We start from the raw sequence: 19,507 nt of genomic DNA on the forward strand, positions 1-19,507 counted from the left end.
ACATCTTTATGAACCATATGTCTAGGAAATTTTGAGAAGAAAAAAATACCAAAATTATTTTCCTACTTGTAACTAAATATATATACACTATTCTTGATACTAGGTAAAACATGGAAAATGCATCAATACCAGGCTGGCAAATCACAAGTACTGAGTACTTTAGAAGTGACAGGACCTTTACTACCTACTAATATTGTCTACTTGTGTGAACTGTTTAAACAAACACAGCAAGGTGACTTCAACATGATATGTAATGTACAAGATAGTACGATACCTTTCAATGCTGCACAAAGTGACAATGTCAAAGATGACGATGATGAGAGAACACATAAACTAAGTCAGTGTGGACTGTCTAAGGAAAGTATTGTGAATTTTATAGAAGGCAGTAATCATGGAAAGTATGCAATCAGAGAAGTGAAATGTGAAAACAATATGTATAGTTGGAATCTCTGAAAATGAATTGGTATATGAAATAATTATGTATGGTACGTGTTAAAATATATTTGATATACCAGGTATATAGTTGGTAACTATGAGAATGAATCAGTGTTTCAATATGCTATGAAAATATAATTGAATTAGTATAGGTCTTCTGAAAGTCACAAGTGGTGACATTGTTTTCAATAAGCTATAATCAGACACAACCTAAAGTTATAATTGTTGACATTTATATGATATTACATAAAAATAGATAAATGGGTCATCTTGTGAATGCTTTGGTGATGTGGATTATATAATCACACAATAATATGATGTATTAAAGTCAACAACAATGTATTCAGTAAGTGTACTCAGAGATAACACTGGATGGATCTCCCCATAGACTGGATCATCTTTTGGTGGCAAATAAACCAAGCAAGCGTAAATACTTTTTAATCTTTCTGTCTCGCAGTTTACACCTCAGCATCGTACTACGTTTTTTCTGGCATCTCTGTACTGTATCTCTTTAAATTTTATTCATTCATAGTTCTGAGATATTAAGTTATAGAGAGAGGAGTGGGAAAGCCAGGATTTTGTGTTATGTCAAGGAAGATGGAGTGCGATCAAAGGGTGTGGAAATACAAACTTCGATTTCTTTGACATGAATATTAATCAAATCAACCATTATCCATCCATTAATTTTAAGAGAAAAAACAATTAATAATATATTTCCCAATTTTATTTCTTTTTTGAGTATGTATGTATGTATGTATGTATGTATGTCTGTCTGTCTGTCTGTCTGTCTGTCTGTCTGTCTGTCTGTCTGTATGTATGTATGTATGTTATTTACATACATTTGTGAAATCTACAGCACTGTATACTGTACAGTAGACGTACTTTTAAAGTTTTATAAATTAGTTAAACTATATAAAAGTGTGAAAACTGTTAGGAATTTAGCATATCGTCTCATCAAAACGGACAGGCGAGCCGTCCAAAACGACAGAATAACATGACATACTATTTATAATTGCATATGCTGTACACAGCGCTGATCTGTGGATTCTGATAGCTTTCACCTGTGTATAGGCGAGACTGATTTGATTTGAATCACATCAGCGCTATAGACAGATTACATACTATTTTAAACTATGTCGTTGCGACAATGGCTGTGTTAAAAACCGTGAATACACTAGAAGACTTGCATGTAAGGACTTGCGTATTGTATACTATACTAAAAACTCGGATTTAGTGAATAATTTTCGCAATGCATCATTAAATATGCTCACTATGTTTTCGTATCAAAAATTGAAAACAACACAAATGGAAAGACACGGTCTATGACAATGATTAAAACCCACAGTTACGTTAATATGTACATGTACAATTATGTAAAATCATAAAATATGTACAGCATAATCCGTTCCCAATCTGTTACAAATCTATGACGTCATTCTAAAACTGTGACATCATTACTTTTGCTGGTATGCACGCAGGCGTCTGCCCATCCTAATATTTGATAGAGAGACAGATTCCGGCGATGAAATTTGATCGACGCTGTCCTGGTTTGCATGTCGTGTTACTCTTTCCTAGTGAGTGGTTTAATTGGTTAAATGATTGACAGGTTATATAGCTAGTTGATTGACAGGCAGGAAAGTTGATTGGTTAATCGCGTGATTGATTGACAGGCTAGTACGTTGATTAGTTAGATAATGATTGATACACTCTTCCTTGTTCGTGGTTGATCGCAAAAAATAATTATTGGGTGAAACAAATTTAAAACACATTTTGAGTATTAGCCAATCTTTTCCTCCCTATCAATATCAACTTTGTTTTTCAGGTTGCCATCTCTGTGAAATAGACTTCAACATTAATGATGATAAAGTGATCCGTGGCTCTATCATTGTTTATAAAAGTTTGCTTTGGAAGGCAGTTTTATATTGAAAACAGTCTTATATATCGGTAATTGATGATGAGGAGCAACATTTCAGTACTGGTCATCAGAGTGATTGAGTCATAGGTCGTCAGATCTAGAGTCACATTGTAGTCAAAGTAGACCTTCTATCACGTGGTATCATAGCTGTTACCAACTGCTACCTCTACAAACACGTCACGTGTTCAGTACTGTAAATCCGCCATTTCCCCTGGTTTGTGTATATGTTAAAGAGTCATTTGGAAGCGCTGTGATTTTTACTTCTGCAACTGGAAACTATATAATCATGCAGAAGAAGGTATAAACAAAAGGCACAACAAAGTCAACCTCTGTTGTTTTGAAGATTGCTGACCAAGTCTTGCGTCGGCCGAGTCTTCAAAACATTGAAATGGGAAAGTGTTATGGCAGCATGTAGTTTTATTTCCTTTTTATTTGTGTCTGGCCTCCATTTTGAAACGGAAGAACTGGTGTCTGCAGTCCGTAAAAAATAAATATCGTGGGTTGTTGATGTTCAAGTATTACGAGTTTTGGAGAAGTCGGTATTAAATCACCATGGTAACTTGATTCAATAAATTGTCTAATAGTTTTGAAATATCAAGTTTTAGAGAACTGTGGAGTGATAAATACGACCACAATTAAAATAGCCATGAGTATTCCTAGAAATATCCCGGCCCAGGACAACTGATTAGCATATCTTCCTGATTCTTCCGCCGTCATTCGGTCTCCTACTTTGGCAGCTTTTCGGGACTGGAAGAGAAAGAAAATAAAATGAAAATGATTAAGCGGGTACTACGCATTTTTTTTCAAAATTATTCTTAACTACTACTGAATTCCAGTGAATGTGTGGTATGATAAACCATCTCTGTCTGAAAATTTACTTTTTCCAGGATACTAGTACTCGTCAGAAAAATTGCGAGTTTTTGAAGTCTTTCGAGTCGCTGATATTCGAATCCATATATATATATATAGTAAAGTTAGTACGACTTCTCTGACGTAGTTACTCATAAACTTTAATACTAGAAGCTTATCACAGCGAAAACATAAAAGTTGCAAAATCTTAGAGAAGGCCTCGAAGACCATAGAAGTCTTAAAATGAAAAATGTGTATATGTCTCCCCTTCACTCTACCATTGCTAAATTTTGGTATCGATGCAAACACGCCACGAATACTCACCATATAAGCCTGATGTATTGCAAATCCACCTATAACAGCACAAAAGAAGACAGAAGCGATCGCACAACACATATTATCCGGTGGAGGATCTTCTAGTGGCTGTCCTAAATCTAAAAACCTGCCATACATCGCCGCTCTTGTAACTGGACTATCGGGAGACAGTCGTATCTGAAAATAATTAACATGAATAAAGGCTAAAGCTACGTGCTAGGCATGTATCAACCTGATTAAAATCCGATGTAGATATCGGTTCATTGCTACTTTACCTTCGTTATTTTGCCTGAATTGACCTTCTTGGTACATGTTTACATTTTTTATCCTGATCGCCTCCTCAGACTATAAACGTAAACATGTACTACGAAGGTCAATTCAATGCCAAATAACGAAGGTAAAATAGCAATGAATGATTAGCCGACATCTACATCGGATTTTAATCAGATTGGGTACGTATACATGTACGTCATCCACTATTCAGTTATCATGAGTGGTAATTTTCCGGGGGGGGGTGAGGAATACTGTTGAATCAGTACAAAAGTGAATAACTTTAAAATATCAATTTTGATATAAATTAATAGAGATGAAGACTATGTATTTGGTTTCACTCTAGAATAAAATCAAAATATGAAAATGAAAATGAAGCAAATTACATCTTTAAACCTATACGAGTAGGATTATTCTTGTCGATCAGACAACAACAATCTATTCACTAAAAGTCATTAAAATAGCAATAATTAGACATTGCACTCATCAATTAGAGGTCATGTTCATCTAGAAGTAGTAGTATCATAAGTTGAAATCGTGATTAATTGATGGCGCTAATTTTGGGTAAATTTTGGGTGCGGACCCAAATATCAATTAAATTTGATGACATTGCACCGTATCATGGGTACAGTTACACAAATACATTTACCCACATGTGATACTGTTCTGTGTGTACAACAATACGATTACGTCATTACATCTACAACTGCCGACATCGAAGCATTGGCAAACATAACCTGTTACAAACATGGACAGTTAACAACTGAATTGGATTAATAATATTTGGCACAGTTGTTGGAACAGCAGAGACTTGTATTACATTTCATGGTTTGATAAGAACAGTTTTATTGTCTAGGCCTCTTTATGTGTACATGAAATGCCAGGGAAACTTCAAATTTGTTTGTGAACGTGAATTATTGTGTAAAGAGGCCATACAACTGTCCTTATCAAATGATGGAATGTAATACTAAGTATCTCTCATGTATCTGTACTTCCAACCGGTTGTGCCAAGCTTAAGTGATATTAATCCAATTCAGTTATTACTGTCCCTGGTTCCGTTCGTCAATACTTCGATGACGGCAGTTGTAACAAACAGTTTAAAAAAACATTCCAGTTATAGATAGCATAGCTTTTAAAATGGCGGGAAAACGTCGGCACCTGAACGTCGGTTACAATGTAATAGTTGCATAGATTATACTCACAACAGAGAAGTCTGCCCTCGGGGTACCTGAACGATCAAGCGTTGTTATAATACTGCTCAAAGCTATTGACTTCTGTCTGCGCTTTTGGAGACTTTTTCTTGTTGGAGTCACAGATGCATTGGCAGTACTATTGTCTGTATGTGTCCTTTCAAGGTTTTCAATTTTAGATTGTGGTAAAAGTCTCTCGTTTGCCGTGTCTAGTGACGTGTATTCCGTGTCACCGCCACCAGAATCAGTCCTTGTTCTAACTGAGGCAGTGTCTGTATTTGATTGAGAACTATGATGTCCTCTACTTTCCCATCCCGATGACATTGCTTCGTCTTCGTCTTCATCGTCATCTTCTTTCTCTTGAATTGTGTTATTAAGCCTCTGGTATTCTGTTCAAGATCCAAATAAGAAAGAAATGATGTCAGGATTAAACACAGCTAAATTGTTATCCTTAAAATGGTTGAATTTTATTGTGTGTTTATAGTATTTAGCAAATAACGAACTAGACTAAAACCCAAGCACTTACCAAGGGCATAATATACGCCCTCTGACAACCAACACAATCACATCATATGTTGTGTCTATGGCAGTATGATCGTGAAAGCAAGTCTAAAGGCTGTATCGACTAGCAATTGAAAGCAAAAATTTACATTCCGTTGAAAAATCACAGATAATCGTCGTTCAAAAGCTACAATCTCTTTCAGTATCCTTCTTAGAACAGAAAAAACACCATTTTACTAATCACTACAACAGTTCGTCTACAACATATGTATGACGTCACTGGCATTTACATTTGTAAATTACACTAATACTGGTCAATATTTATATCAAATCTTATTTCTGGAAGGTATTCCATAATTTAGTATATTAAGACGTGAAAACTACAAAATTTAATGTTACATATTGCAAACAGTCAAACAAGAATCCATGAGTTATCAATAATTTCGAGTCGAAGTCGGGCCTAACCTTGTGGAAGACGGGGTATTGAAATGGCAAGGGGAGGCTGGGGAAGCTAATGTACGGTCTGAAAATAATAAACTGTGTCGTACGGTGGAATGTGGATTTAGGAAATGCCACCGATCTCCGTACTACAATTAGGCAGAAACCGTTGATTTATATAAAGCCACAGGGGAAGTACAACTATTTTGGGGTAATAGGACAGGGGTCACGTTTATTTGGTACGCCATGACGAAGCCACTGCAAGAGTCGGGCGTGGATGCAATTTTCGCAATGAGAAGAGGAAACTGAACGGGATTGAAAGTTTTAGTACTTCCCCAACGTCCTCCAATGACATAAAATACTTTTTAAAAAGACATAATATACAAACTGTCAACGAATAAAACAATATTGCAGGGTTCGGATCGTCATTTGGTATTGGGTCAGATATACAAAACATGATCCTGAATTAATACACGTCCCCGACCACGTCCTCGTCACTCTCTGCAAACATAACACGAGTTATCGAAAATCTTTTAAACTAACAAAACCTGACAATTATCATGTTGTAGAATTTAATATTGAAAGGCCACGACCCGGGGTCACACTCACTAGTATACAGTTTTTCAATTCATTGTCAAAAGAATAATATATATGGCACTGATGTATATATGACATTGGTGATATTCATAATTATGTTATGATATGATATTCCATTTAGTCGACATATGATTCATAGTGTAAGAATTGTGACGTCACTAACAATACAATCGTTCAAACAAAAGAGAACCAAACGATGTGGGTGATTGAACACAATATGGTTTACGTACAATTAAAAACAGTCATATAGCTTTTAAAGTAATACCAACCATCCTATCAATCATTTGCTATCATTTAGCAGAAACTAATAAAAATGGGCAATTGAAACTTTATTAACTTGTCCATCATATCATAAATATACTGACAGCAAAATAGTTACTATGACGATGAATTATCAATAACATACAACTCTCGGCTGTGACAACCGGGCTGTTACATTCATGTTCGCTACTCTAGCTTGTATGACGGATATAGTCGAAACCAACCAGTGAAGGTCCTAATCCATCGCTACGCTACCCACTACAGTATAGTATCATGAATGTACAGCAAACCAATCTAGGCCGTTACATTCGAAGCTTGTTTCACTATGAGAAATACGTATACCGCGTATCGTTTCCCAGACAGCGGACTCACCTAGTCTCAATGTTATCTAAGGTATTCTGATGTCAATATTAATGTTGCTAAGGAATTTGATAAATAGGGTAATTATTACATTGGCCTTTGACAACTAATTATCTATAATATTCCCTAGGGGCATGACCTACTTAGCTGTGCTTTCAGTATCCGGTAACATTAATTGATCTCAATTAATTAAAAGGCAAAATAATTAATTAGTGGTGTGTGTGGTAGAAATTGCTTACGTATGTAGTCTCTGTTTATGATCGATGTATTTACAGTCTTGACCTTATAATGCCTGAATTGTCATATTTATGACTGCTTAAGAGTAAACAAGTGTATTTATAATAAGAGTGTTCAAAGATGATAATAATTAAAATGAAATGTAAAACAGACATTGATAAGTCGTATAATTATGGGTGTTTGTATTATGTATTGATTTATACAAGAATACCATGTATCTTTATAAAGTGAATAAACGAAAATGTTTCAATTAAATCTTTCGTGTGCGAAATTTTGAAGAAATTAGCTGCCGCGGTGACTTTTTTATCATACCACTTGAACCTGAGGTACGTTGAGGAAATCTCAATGTCTTTAAAACTACCAATACTGGAGTATTTACTAAAATACCAGTTGATTGCGGAACTGTTTCGACTACAGGTCTGTCCCTCTATGACTTGTGAGCTAATATTCTATTCAAGGATGGCCACAATACAAAATAATGACATTCTGTATTTACGAATATTCAAAAAAAAATACCCTCACTGGTCCTTTCCTATCATATCCTAGAATAGAATATTAGCTCACAAGTGACTGTGGCCCGTCCTTAGTCAAGCCACGGTTTCCAAAACCATGTTCCCACGACACGCACATCGTCATGTATGTCAAAACGACCCGATTACGTAACTATCTCGAATACTTGCATATATATATCAAGTCCAACAAAGAATTCGTTCAAACATTGAAACAAGAAAAGAAAAGAAGGGGTCATTCAACTTAGATTTCTCTACCTAATGCAGTACTCCACCGACTTGTTTACGTGGTGTTGCTGCTTTTTAAAGAAGGCGACTCAAGACAGAGAGTATTAAACTTAAACTTAAAGTTCACGGTATTCTGGTCCTAACGTTGATATAAATTCCCTTGTGTTAATTACGGATTTAACACATTAAATAATAATACCAAGAAATATAATAATAACTTACTCCATAAATTAGAAATATAAATTATTTCACTTACTGTATTGAAAACGAGGTGGGCTAAATCGAGTCATTTTTCTTAAGTGTCGATGCCGACGATTGGAATGCCAATGTGTACATTCAAAGCACCTGTGGTATGTCAGTACACCGGAAATTAACTACACGTAACTTGATTGCCAGATATGGATATGGATATTTCATATTCAAAACGTCATAGTGACGCGTTATTCATACCAGCTTGGGATATACAATAGTTTTAATGTCTAAAAGCGAGGGTATTCCGACGTTTTGAAATGGTAATTTGATGAGCAGACATGTACAAGCATGCTTTCGTTTCGATGTATCTATTACAATAGGCATTGTCTTTTTTCCACGTATCCCATCTGATCTAGTTTTAAATGCGAACACGACGTACAGCATCTGTAGCTTATACAGTAGATTCCAAAATAGATATTTACGATGGTATTATTTCTACTGGTATTGTGTGCCTCCCTTATTAACATCACTGGAGCGTGCGTAGAATGTTTTATGAGGTATCATTTACAAAAATGAAATAAGAAGCAAAAAAAAAAAATCGTGATCACTTTCTGAAGTTCACGTGAGTATGAAGTCAAAACAAAAACATCTTGTTAAACCACATTGTGATGTCATCAATGTGGTGAATCGATCAATCGCTTGTATCTTTATGTAACTACAAACAACATTGATAAAATACTTACCCTTTGTATCTACGTCAAAGTACGTGCTAGTCTAGTTACTATAAGTATACGTACGTGTAGAGTCTCTCTCTCTCTCTCTCTCTCTCTCTCTCTCTCTCTCTCTCTCTCTCTCTCTCTCTCTCTCTCTCTCTCTCTCTCTCTCTCTCTCTCCATGGAGATGATATAGTATGGACATATTGGATATACTATTTACTTGCACGCATCTTATGCGTCATAAATCATTTGGGAGTTCCTATGATCTCAGAATAGAAAATCGGTGGCTAACAAATAATATATCAATTTATAAATCTTAAGGGAATAAAACAAGGAAGTGCATAAATCAGAATTTAACTCTGTCCTTTAATTGTGTTTTAAATGATTATATAGTGGTGGCAGATGTCAGTAATTAATAGGGAAATGAATACCAGGAGTTTAGTACTATCAGTGTATCACAGACAAGGAAATTGTCTGTGATATTATTTGAAAAGTGTCCTCTAGTTTGGGAGTGAATTTTTCCCTAGTAGTTGTTTTTAATGTATGTGATACGTGTACGTGTCAATTCCAAGTGAGTTAATATCTTCACACATGTTCACAAACAGTGCACACATTGTTCAAGCGAACCGGCGTTACAGCACTCATTTTTAAAACGCTGTGTCGAGGTCAACAATTTACAGTTTCTCACATCATCTTGTCAAACGACGTCTCCGCGTTCAATTAAAGATCACACTACATACCTTTACTCGAGTTCGCCATTACAGTGTATAACGTGATTCATGTTACGTCATCAAGTCGTAGAATTCGTCCTTTTGTCTCAACGCTTCAAAGACGAACACATCAGCCATATGACAACACACCGCTATCTGTCACCGAGCCTACCTAACCCGGAAGTGAAAGGTAGGGGAACAGCTGCTTCATTTTCATGCATTTTATCACGTCATTGCAGTATGCATACCATACCACTCCGATTACTAATCAAACAAAATGATTTTATTGTGATGTGTGTAGCAAGTGTACATATTTACAGGGATATATATATATATATATATATATATATATATATATATATATATATATATATATATATATATATATATATATATATATATATATGTATATATAATTATTAAAATTATGTGATATTAGTGACTTTTATAACTCGTGTCATTGTATTATTATGAACTCTAAATTGTCCTGTGTTTTAAGGTCCTCGTCAAATCTTTCATTGGTTTCGGTAGCTAAGTTACACTGATGAGTGGGAATCGTGTTTTATGACAATATTTCGTATTTTTCAAAATATTTCCTCCTTTTCTTCGAAACAGTTAATTTTGAACGATATCATATTAATTGCTATCAATTATACATGTTATTTAATTATTTCTATCAAATATGTAATTTAATTAATAATTTTAAATGAATGTTTATACTTTTGATTCCGATAATTAATTTCAACTTTAGTGAAATTGATTTAAATTCCGTACTGTGTTCAAAAACATACAATTCCTGCTGCATTTATGAACACTAATTACGATAGAACAACTTTCAAAACATGTGATTTTAAGACCCAAGTAATCAGCTTTGTAGAAAATAAAATAACTGAATGAGTAAACAGGCCCTTTTGGTATATAATCAATAAAATCTGTAGATATTTTTTTTAAAACAGTTCATTGCATAGCACATGCAAGGTTGTTATTTTCTTTTCTTGAATTCTGTTGAAATTTAATTTTTCAGTATTCGCTAACCAATTTGACAATATTTTGACGAGAACCTGACAGGCTGTAATGTTAATGTCACATTTTTTCAATATTTTTTCGACTTTGTGAAAGCAAAAACAACAGTTAACCAGTCAAAACGTTGCGAAAGAAAAAAACTCAAACCCTCACAAAATTTCACTTCTTTAAAAAAAAGACAAGTACCACCAATTGAAATGTACAATTTGGCTGATATTCTATTCTGTAGTTTCATGTATGTTAAAATATGATTAAAAGTTTAGGTTTGTAAAACAGATTTATAGCAGATTTATATAAAAAGTTGGCCTTGCTATCCTTAATATTCGATTGCTGTGCAATAAAACAGAGGTGGGGTAATTTTAGTGGTAGCACTTCAATTGTTGCACCCATCAGTTAAACTTACTGCTTTCACGAAATCCTGCCACCATCGGAAAATACAATGGAATGCAAACAAGTTACGTCACAGAATTAAAGTTGACTTTTTGTTCTTGTTTACTACCACAAAGCTACAAGCACTCAATATATCGAAGTTCAACGATTTTGTGACTGGCATAGATTATTTTTTTCAAAAAAGTATATGTGGTCCATAAAAATGTGTGTCAGCTTGAGAATTACATTCTCTGACTTTTATCAATTGAAAATAGTACGATTTGTCCACAGAACAATATGGTGACATCCCAGGTCATTTTAATGAAGTCTGCAAAATAGCCAGACGGGTTGAGGGAATCGCTTCTAGAACAGTAGTCTATCAGCTAGCCCTCGGATGTTCTTCCGATAAAATACGACACACCGCCGAACAACGCGATCGAGGAGTGTTCGGACAGGCCCTCACATGCGAACTTCGTTCGCTTATAGTTATAGCATCGAAAGAAAGCCCGAACGTCTAGCAGCAAGACTACTAGAACAGGTGCAAACAGACACAATAGACTTACAAAAACAAATGATGTGATAAATACGGTAAATTCGATAGCTCAAAACATTATTGAACATGGTCCGTCAAAAATCATATTGTCGTGGTTCATAACCCACGTCGTCTACAACATTTGGAACCTATCTTTCCCGTTCCTGTGCAAGGACGTAAAACGATAAAAATCAAGCTAGTGTGACCTTGACCTGAACGTTTCGTACTCGTAGCGAGACGGTGGTACACATGGTTCTTAGAGCTAGAATTATCCAGGGCGCCCTCATACGACAATAGTGTGAGGCCATGACCTCAACTTACCTTCACTTCACAGCACTTCAGAGATCTGTACATGTACCAAGCGTAGACAATGTCTTTTAATGAGCCTGGTAAGTACAACAGTGATTGCTTTGAGTTAAGATAGAGGTATTATTTATCAGCGATGCCGAATAGATGAATGTAACTTTGTACGTGTTATCGTATCAATGTATAATTGTATTTATACGATCGAATTACTTATGCATGTCAGAATCTCGGTTGACCTCGAATTCACCCCATGCCATGCCATGGTCTTGTTTACCCCTGAAACTATTTGATGGGGGATCGTAGGTGAGAGTATGTAGGGTCATATTATGAGTATAATACAGTACAATAATATACATTCACATAATGATCCGTGCAACAAAACACGTTTACTCAACTCCTGGAGTAAATATACTTACTCCCAGCTCAACTTGAACACATTGCCAGTGCAGTGTTGCCAGTACTGTAGGTCAATATAACTTCTTTGGCATAACATGATAACGTCTTGACACGAGATAGCAGAGTTGAATGACTTATTCCATGTCTACCTTGTGATTCGATGTCTAATCGGATAATCTACTAGATTTACAAGTCATATCGTGTTGTATTAAGGTCGATCGAGGACGACAGCACGTGACGTCAGTATCACCTTGTTGTCAATACTTCCGTAATGACGTCATCTTGTTCTTCTATGAGTAATTTGGGTTCCACATGACTGGTTTTGTAACAGCTATTTTATTTTCACTTTCACTATAAAATTTGCTTCAAGACTGGATGAAAATAGAAAGCTCAATGAAAAAAATCGTCCGATCTTCATTACTAAAACCCAGACATGTTCGCTGAAGTTTATTTTCGCATATTTCGCTGGAAAACAAAAACACAAAAATAGATAGTGACTAAAATGCCTTCTTGTACATGAACATAATGTACCAGTCTGGTAATTAGTACAAATTAGTCTTTGAGAACTAGCTGAAAACTGTAAAATCACAAAATTTACTAGTCATGAAAATATTAACTTTATAGTATCTGCACATGATTATTTTGATTCCTTGTGTAATCTTCAAAGTTGATACTCTATTAATTTTTATCTATTTCTATTGTATGAAGAGAGTAATAAACTTTTGGAAGAGGAACCTTTCAAAAGAGTGCAGTTTTATGATGCAAACCCAGCAGCACCAGGACCACATTACCAAGCAGCTTCATTTACAGGGGTAATATACTAGAAGTCTCTGTCTGTCTGTAACATGTTTGTTTATATGTCTGTTTGTCTGTCTAGCTACCCACGCTCCTGTCTGTGTCTGTGTCTGTCTGTCTGTCTGTGTCTGTCTGTCTGTCTGTCTGTCTGTCTGCTTGCTAGCCAGTCAGCCTCCAAAGCTAGCATATATGTACCCAGTATGTGCATGTGCATGTGCATGAGTGTGTGTGTGTGTGTGCATACATGCATGTGTGTGTGTGTGTGTGTGGGGGTGTGTATGTATGTATGTATGTATGTATGTATGTATGTATGTATGTATGTATGTATGTATGTATGTATGTATGTATCATGTATGTATGTATGTATGTATGTATGTATGTATGTATGTATGTATGTATGTATGTATGTATGTATGTATGTATGTATGTATGTATGTATGTGGGGTTTTCTTGTGGCATAAATGCATGTGTGTGCCTTTTGTAATGTTTATTTCAAATGTTTAATCCATTAACTTTAGTACAAGGCATACTTTTCTGATAGAATAAACCATTTATGTCTATCTTATTGCCTTAATGTCAACAAAGATAGCCAAATGCAAAATGAAACTAGGTTTTCCCAGCTAGATCTGCTCAAAATTTTCCTAAAAGTGACAATTAATGCTGAGATATCCAGTTATTTATTTTGCGTATATGACTGACCTCGTTACAGGTTACAGAGCCACCTTCATCACCATCAATGATAACCTACAGTCAACCATTGCCAATATGGAGAATTCCTTCTGACCATTTCATCCTAGCTGTTGTAACAACAGTCTTGTGTTTCTGGCCTGTCGGAATATTTGCATTATGGAAGTCAAGAGAGGTATGTAAACTTACACAAAAAAATCATTTTAAATTTATTTGTATAACGAAACAAAGACCCTAGAGAGATGTCCCATCATGGATAATGTATGTTGCTCATTGAAGTGGACATATGGATGAGGATTGGGTATTTATTTTGGATTTTTAATTTTAAAAAAACAATTCCATCATGGCAAAGTGAAACTACATCTGCCAAGTTTTTTGTTTTTAGTTCAATGAATTACACAATAAATGTGTGAAATGTTTGTTATTTTACATCCAATAACAAACTTTTTATGCATTGTTTTAGTTTTTTGCAATATCGTGAGTAACAAACATGGTCTTGGTTTATGATGGTTTCATGTTTATTTTTCAAGTAGTCTGATTTACATATTTCTAACTTGACAAAATTATAACAAAGAAATAGAAAAAATGCCCAGGCACTAAGGCTGTACTGATTTTTAACCTGAGTTTGATTTGTATCAGATTAAGTAAACCGTGCTTATACTTGGTATAGTTACTGATAGTCAGATTATTTCTATTGACCAAATAACTATGACACATTTTACACTACTCTATACCCTACTTTTAACCAAGAACTGTTATCTACTTTACTCTTGCAGGTGTATAGATGTGCATCTCGTGGTGACATGGAGGGGGCATGGTATGCATCTAATGCAGCCAGAATGCTATCATGGGCAGCCTTAGTAGTGGGTCTGATTATCTTTATCATAGCTATGATTATTGTTATCCTTGAACATGACGAGATTGAATTTGATGACTGATTTACATAATGACATCATCTCTTACACCATCTGTTCTCAGACATATATTTTCCAGTTTTAAAGGGGGCATAGTTCAGAACAGTTATGCTTTGCTTGCTGGTTGCTATAGTTTTGTGAAAGCCTTCTAAGGTGTGAAACTATAGTCAAAGTGTCAAGCTGTGTTTGTGTATTCATTTACAGGTAAATGATGATGTGTTGACGTAGTGTACTTAATGAAGTAAGTCTTGGGGTTGTCAGTGGCCGGGTAGTTAGCTTGTATGCCTCTTATACTACCACTGCAGTCTGGGTTGGATCCCACACCCAATACCGGCTGGGTTTCACTAAAAATTTACCAGATGTGTGTGTAACAAGGGTGAGGCTCAAATTGAATGTTCCGATTGATGCAGGTACTCTGACTTCTCCCTATTGCCAACAACTGCTCATGATGCTTCAAAATGTCAAATATGAAAAGTTCTAAATATGATTTTGAAATTTTATATATTCCAAAAAAATCCTGTACTATGTCCCTTTAATAACCAGCAGCTATAACATGAATAATATCCTATATATATATATAGGTATAGTATATCACTTTTACAAAATACAGTGAATTTCACAATACCATTCAGTTTTTCTGTTTAATACAACCACGCAGAAACCAATGGACATGCTACACTTTAAGATAACAAGATTGAATGAGTACAGTTTCTTGCTACATTTTGTCTTTAGTAAATGAAATGAAATCCACATGCCACCCTACAGACATCAAATGAATACTGCAAAGGACATTTCATCGGGTGTTTGATACTAAGAAAAACGTTGGCACCCAAATGTCTGCATGGAGTTGCAATACATTGAAATGGTTTATTATTTTATTTAGACTAAATGTAGCAAAAAGTGCAGTCTTCCTATTGAAGTGTGGCATATGCAGTGTCTTGTTGGTTTCTGTGTGGTTGTATCATCAAACAAAAAAGCTGAACGGTATTGTGAAATTCACTGTATATGATTTAAAACATTGCTTGCTACGACGTTTGATAAATAAATATGGTGTAAAAAAACTCACAACAAATGCTTTCAGAGCAGACAACTAAGTGTTCATTTTGTTGTAAAATTACCAGTACTTGAGAAGTGAGGATGAAAAGTTTTTGTTTGAAATGTCGGTGAATTTTTATTCTTTTCTTAGAGACTCTATAGCCAACCTGTTAACCCCTATGTGACATGTATATTTTATTTCTCAAATACAACTTACAAATTTTCTCATTTAACTGTTACAACTTTGTTAAATAACATCTCCCAAACTTTGTTACACAGTACACTATGACTGTAAATATAGCATGCACCTTTTGCATTTTTTTTCTACATTCAGTATGTAGCATAAACAGTAGTAAAGTGTCACCTCAACTATATTTATCCAACACTGTAACAGTCAATTGATAAATTTTGCCTGCAGTTGAGGTGACCACACTGAGAGTGATGTATATCGAATGAGTAAGTAATCACTATGACAAGGTTGAACGTGAATGTCCAAAAGTATTCACTGCAAGATCGTGGAAGTTATCAGAAAAACCATCCTACTGTTAGGAGAACTTAACCAACTTCCATTGAGTAGCTGATAACAACAATAGTTTGTGTCTATCTTAGTAAACCGATATCTACTTTGCCAGAGTAGTATTTTCTAGTAATGCATATGTAGCACATGGTCATGGTGCTGACCAAAAAAATTCAAATATCGTTATTTTATTGGATACTAAGTTAGGTGGTCAAATTACATTTCAAATGTCTAGTACAAAATGTCATTTATGTATTTAAATTTACAGAATGATAGCACTTTTTTTAACAATTTTGTAAAGAAATATTGTACTATTAAAAATGTTTTTAGCAGCCAAGTGTATTTACAGAAAAAATATATTTTATTGCAGTATGATCTCACTAAATGTCAGTTCTGTCACCTGTGTGTATTTTTAAATATTATTACTCAAGAAAGTGTTTTATTCAGGATTGTTGTCTCTTTTATACCTATATTAAAAATAAGTTGACTTTGCTAATGTGAAGGAAAAAAATTAGAATTAATGATGATTTGAATTTTTAATCATCATCCTATTGTAATGATAATGAAATAATCATAAAGTTTAACATACCTGTTTAGCTAATTGGTTACAGTTGATTTTTTTATATTAATCATATTAAATTTACAAAAAAGAGAATTTTTAATTGTTTTTGATTAGTTTTGCCACATAACAGTTTGGAGTAGATAACTGTCGTGCTACTCTGGATCTTATAACTATCAAACATTTACCAAACAGTCAATCCACAGGGAGAGATTATAGTTCTTTAAGCACGCAGAAACTCATGCCTCCACAACAGCTTTTCATTGGGAGATCAAGTGAATTCAAATCCAAAACATTGGATTGGTATTGCTGCAGTGAATTTGACAAAAAAGAACAGACTTGTGTGAACAGATTGCACTTGGAATCATTGAATAGACATGAAAATGTTGTATTATATGCAATGTCGACAATATAGTATGGAGTAATGTATATATTGATTGAATCTTATAACAGCTGATAAGTCTGTTGAATTCTGAAGTCCGTACTATCGTGGCAAGTGCTGTTTTCTACCAGTACTGTGTGTCTCCGGCCTAGTGTCACTTAGTAAGTTACTTTAAATAAATGCTGCCAACATATGTTAGTGTACTGTATGTCTTTCTTGCCACTGTCGTCACAATGTGACGTCATTGCTAATAAATCGTTTGTATAATACATAAAGCTGGGTAGATGATTCTTTCAATTTTATTTGTTGACATCAATGCTGAAATCATTTTGTGTATTCAAGTATACAGTATAGTAACACACTTGTGTTTAGTCACTGAAACCATAGAAAAGTGGAGATGCCTATGCTGAAACCGACATTTTATACATGTACACTGTAAATCACAAAAGATAGCCTTTGATTTGAATGGAATGAACAAACAGGTGCCGAGCACCTCTACTTGTGTCCAACCAACATCAAACAATTAACTAAAATAAATTAACAGAGCAAATTTGCAAACACAGAAAATGATAACATAGACATTGACATCAACAAGTTTTGCAGTCACCACATTTACAAACAGACGACCAAGTACAAAAATCAGATGGTTCAAAAGAATTCATAAATTTCTGGTGATAAAACAATGAAAGCTCAGATTTAAAAGCAGAGACACTCTCCGCATGTCTAATATCGTGACTGAGCAGATTCCAAAGGGGTACAATTCTACCACAATATGATTTTTTTTTAAAGACTCCGTCTGGCTAAATTGCCCTTTGAGTTTAAGTTTATCAGTCGAAAACCTTGTGTTGGGGTAGTAATCCCGTTCAATTGAATTAAAGTGGACAAAGTCATCTAGTTAGATGTCATTGTACCCGAATTTACATTTGTAAAGAAGTGTCAAGTCTGCCATTTCCCTGCTCTACGTTAAGCCTCGGGTAAAAGATTTAGTTGAGTAAGCCTATCTTTATAATTTAGGTGGGGATAATGTAGAATAAACTTGGTAGCCCTTCTCTGTACCCCTTCTAACATCTGGATGTGCCAGCCCACAAACAACTACAAAACTCAAGACCACTCCTAATTAAAGCAGTGTATAAGATATTACTGACATTCTGAGGAGAATTATAACCTAAAGTACGCTTAATCATGTCTAATTTACTGTTTGAATTACTAACGATTATATTGATGTGAGATTCTCCATAGTCGATATTAGCAGTACTGCTTGGGGATGGCGGTGTTCTTATTATACTAGTATCTCAACATTTTAGGTCACAATTGTCTATGTAAATAGGTTTTCCTTTTGACGGAATTGATTTGGAGAATATATCAATTGTAACCAAAGTCAAGAAGTGTAACCACAATACTGCAGTACATATATGGTTCTAATCTTTATTTCATTATCACCCTACAATGTAGGGCTTTCAAAAATTGTTAAAAACTCATTTGTTGTTCCTCTGCACGGAAATCTTTAGTAAAAGGCGAAAGATTTATTCGATTTGCAGAAAAACCAGAGCATACCCCAATGTTTGCAGAACTGACTGGCCAGTTCGGAGACTTCAAAAGTCTGTCTACTGTGGCAATAGGCTACAAAGATAATTTTAATTGTTTCCAAAAATAGTTGAAAAGTCACATCCACAAAGTTCCACATATTTTGCATTAAATAATATTAATTTGAATATAAATAGTCTGTCAATGGCACATATACATATAGGCAGAAAACTTGTGTTTTTGGTAGTAACTGTTCAAACTAAAGTTTCAGTGCATTATGGGTGGTACATTAGCTCACCAAAATTATTTTGCATATCAATAGGTTATACCATCAAATACTTTCGGACCATCTACGTACAAAAGAGTTTGAATTAACAATAGCCATGACTATTCACTGTGATCTATTGTATTTAAAAATCTGTACAGAAGGATCTGGTAAATGACTGCAAGCTGTGATTGTAAATGTATTTTTTCAAAGACCTACAGCGGTTGTCAAGTCTCTATGAATGACAGCCTGAGTATTTTTATCCCTCAGTAATGTTTTACTGTATGTGTTGTCGTTTCGTCTTCTTTTAAACTGATATCCGTTAAAAACTATTCGTTCTAGAAGTTTTTTGTTACATGTATTGGCTAAAGGTTTTTCCAAAGTAAATAATGTGATTATAAAAATGAATAAAAACAGTTCATTCTTCGACATTACAATGACAGAAATATAGAAACTCGTAGAACTAGACTCACAAGGTCC

The 19,507-nt window shown here is 34.7% G+C and overlaps 2 protein-coding genes and 1 non-coding gene across 5 annotated transcripts; 1 reads left to right on the forward strand and 2 right to left on the reverse strand.

Annotated features, from left to right (window-relative positions):
- Positions 1-1,226: 1,226 nt before the first annotated feature.
- LOC144436414 (uncharacterized) lies at positions 1,227-12,514 on the reverse strand. Of its 3 annotated transcripts, none has more exons than XM_078125214.1 (4): positions 12,370-12,514; positions 4,987-5,363; positions 3,524-3,691; positions 1,227-3,097 (listed from the first exon to the last, which is right to left on the reverse strand). In XM_078125214.1, the coding sequence occupies exons 2-4, from the start codon at positions 5,296-5,298 to the stop codon at positions 2,945-2,947; spliced, it is 633 nt and encodes a 210-aa protein (XP_077981340.1). In that variant the 5' UTR covers positions 5,299-5,363; positions 12,370-12,514; the 3' UTR covers positions 1,227-2,944. The 3 variants fall into 3 exon arrangements, with proteins under 3 accessions (XP_077981340.1, XP_077981339.1, XP_077981338.1); XM_078125213.1 differs by lacking the exon at positions 12,370-12,514 and adding an exon at positions 9,754-9,889; XM_078125212.1 differs by lacking the exon at positions 12,370-12,514 and adding an exon at positions 8,362-8,458.
- LOC144436415 (proline-rich transmembrane protein 1-like) lies at positions 11,952-17,474 on the forward strand. The gene is made up of 4 exons (XM_078125215.1): positions 11,952-12,036; positions 13,058-13,161; positions 13,854-14,006; positions 14,608-17,474. The coding sequence occupies exons 1-4, from the start codon at positions 12,018-12,020 to the stop codon at positions 14,767-14,769; spliced, it is 438 nt and encodes a 145-aa protein (XP_077981341.1). The 5' UTR covers positions 11,952-12,017; the 3' UTR covers positions 14,770-17,474.
- Positions 17,475-18,675: 1,201 nt separating this feature from the next.
- LOC144437089 (U5 spliceosomal RNA) lies at positions 18,676-18,790 on the reverse strand. Its single transcript, XR_013480987.1, has one exon. It is a non-coding gene; the product is annotated as a U5 spliceosomal RNA (small nuclear RNA).
- Positions 18,791-19,507: the final 717 nt, after the last annotated feature.

The sequence above is a fragment of the Glandiceps talaboti genome, chromosome 6, assembly GCF_964340395.1.
Source record: "Glandiceps talaboti chromosome 6, keGlaTala1.1, whole genome shotgun sequence".
NCBI lineage: Eukaryota > Metazoa > Hemichordata > Enteropneusta > Spengelidae > Glandiceps > Glandiceps talaboti.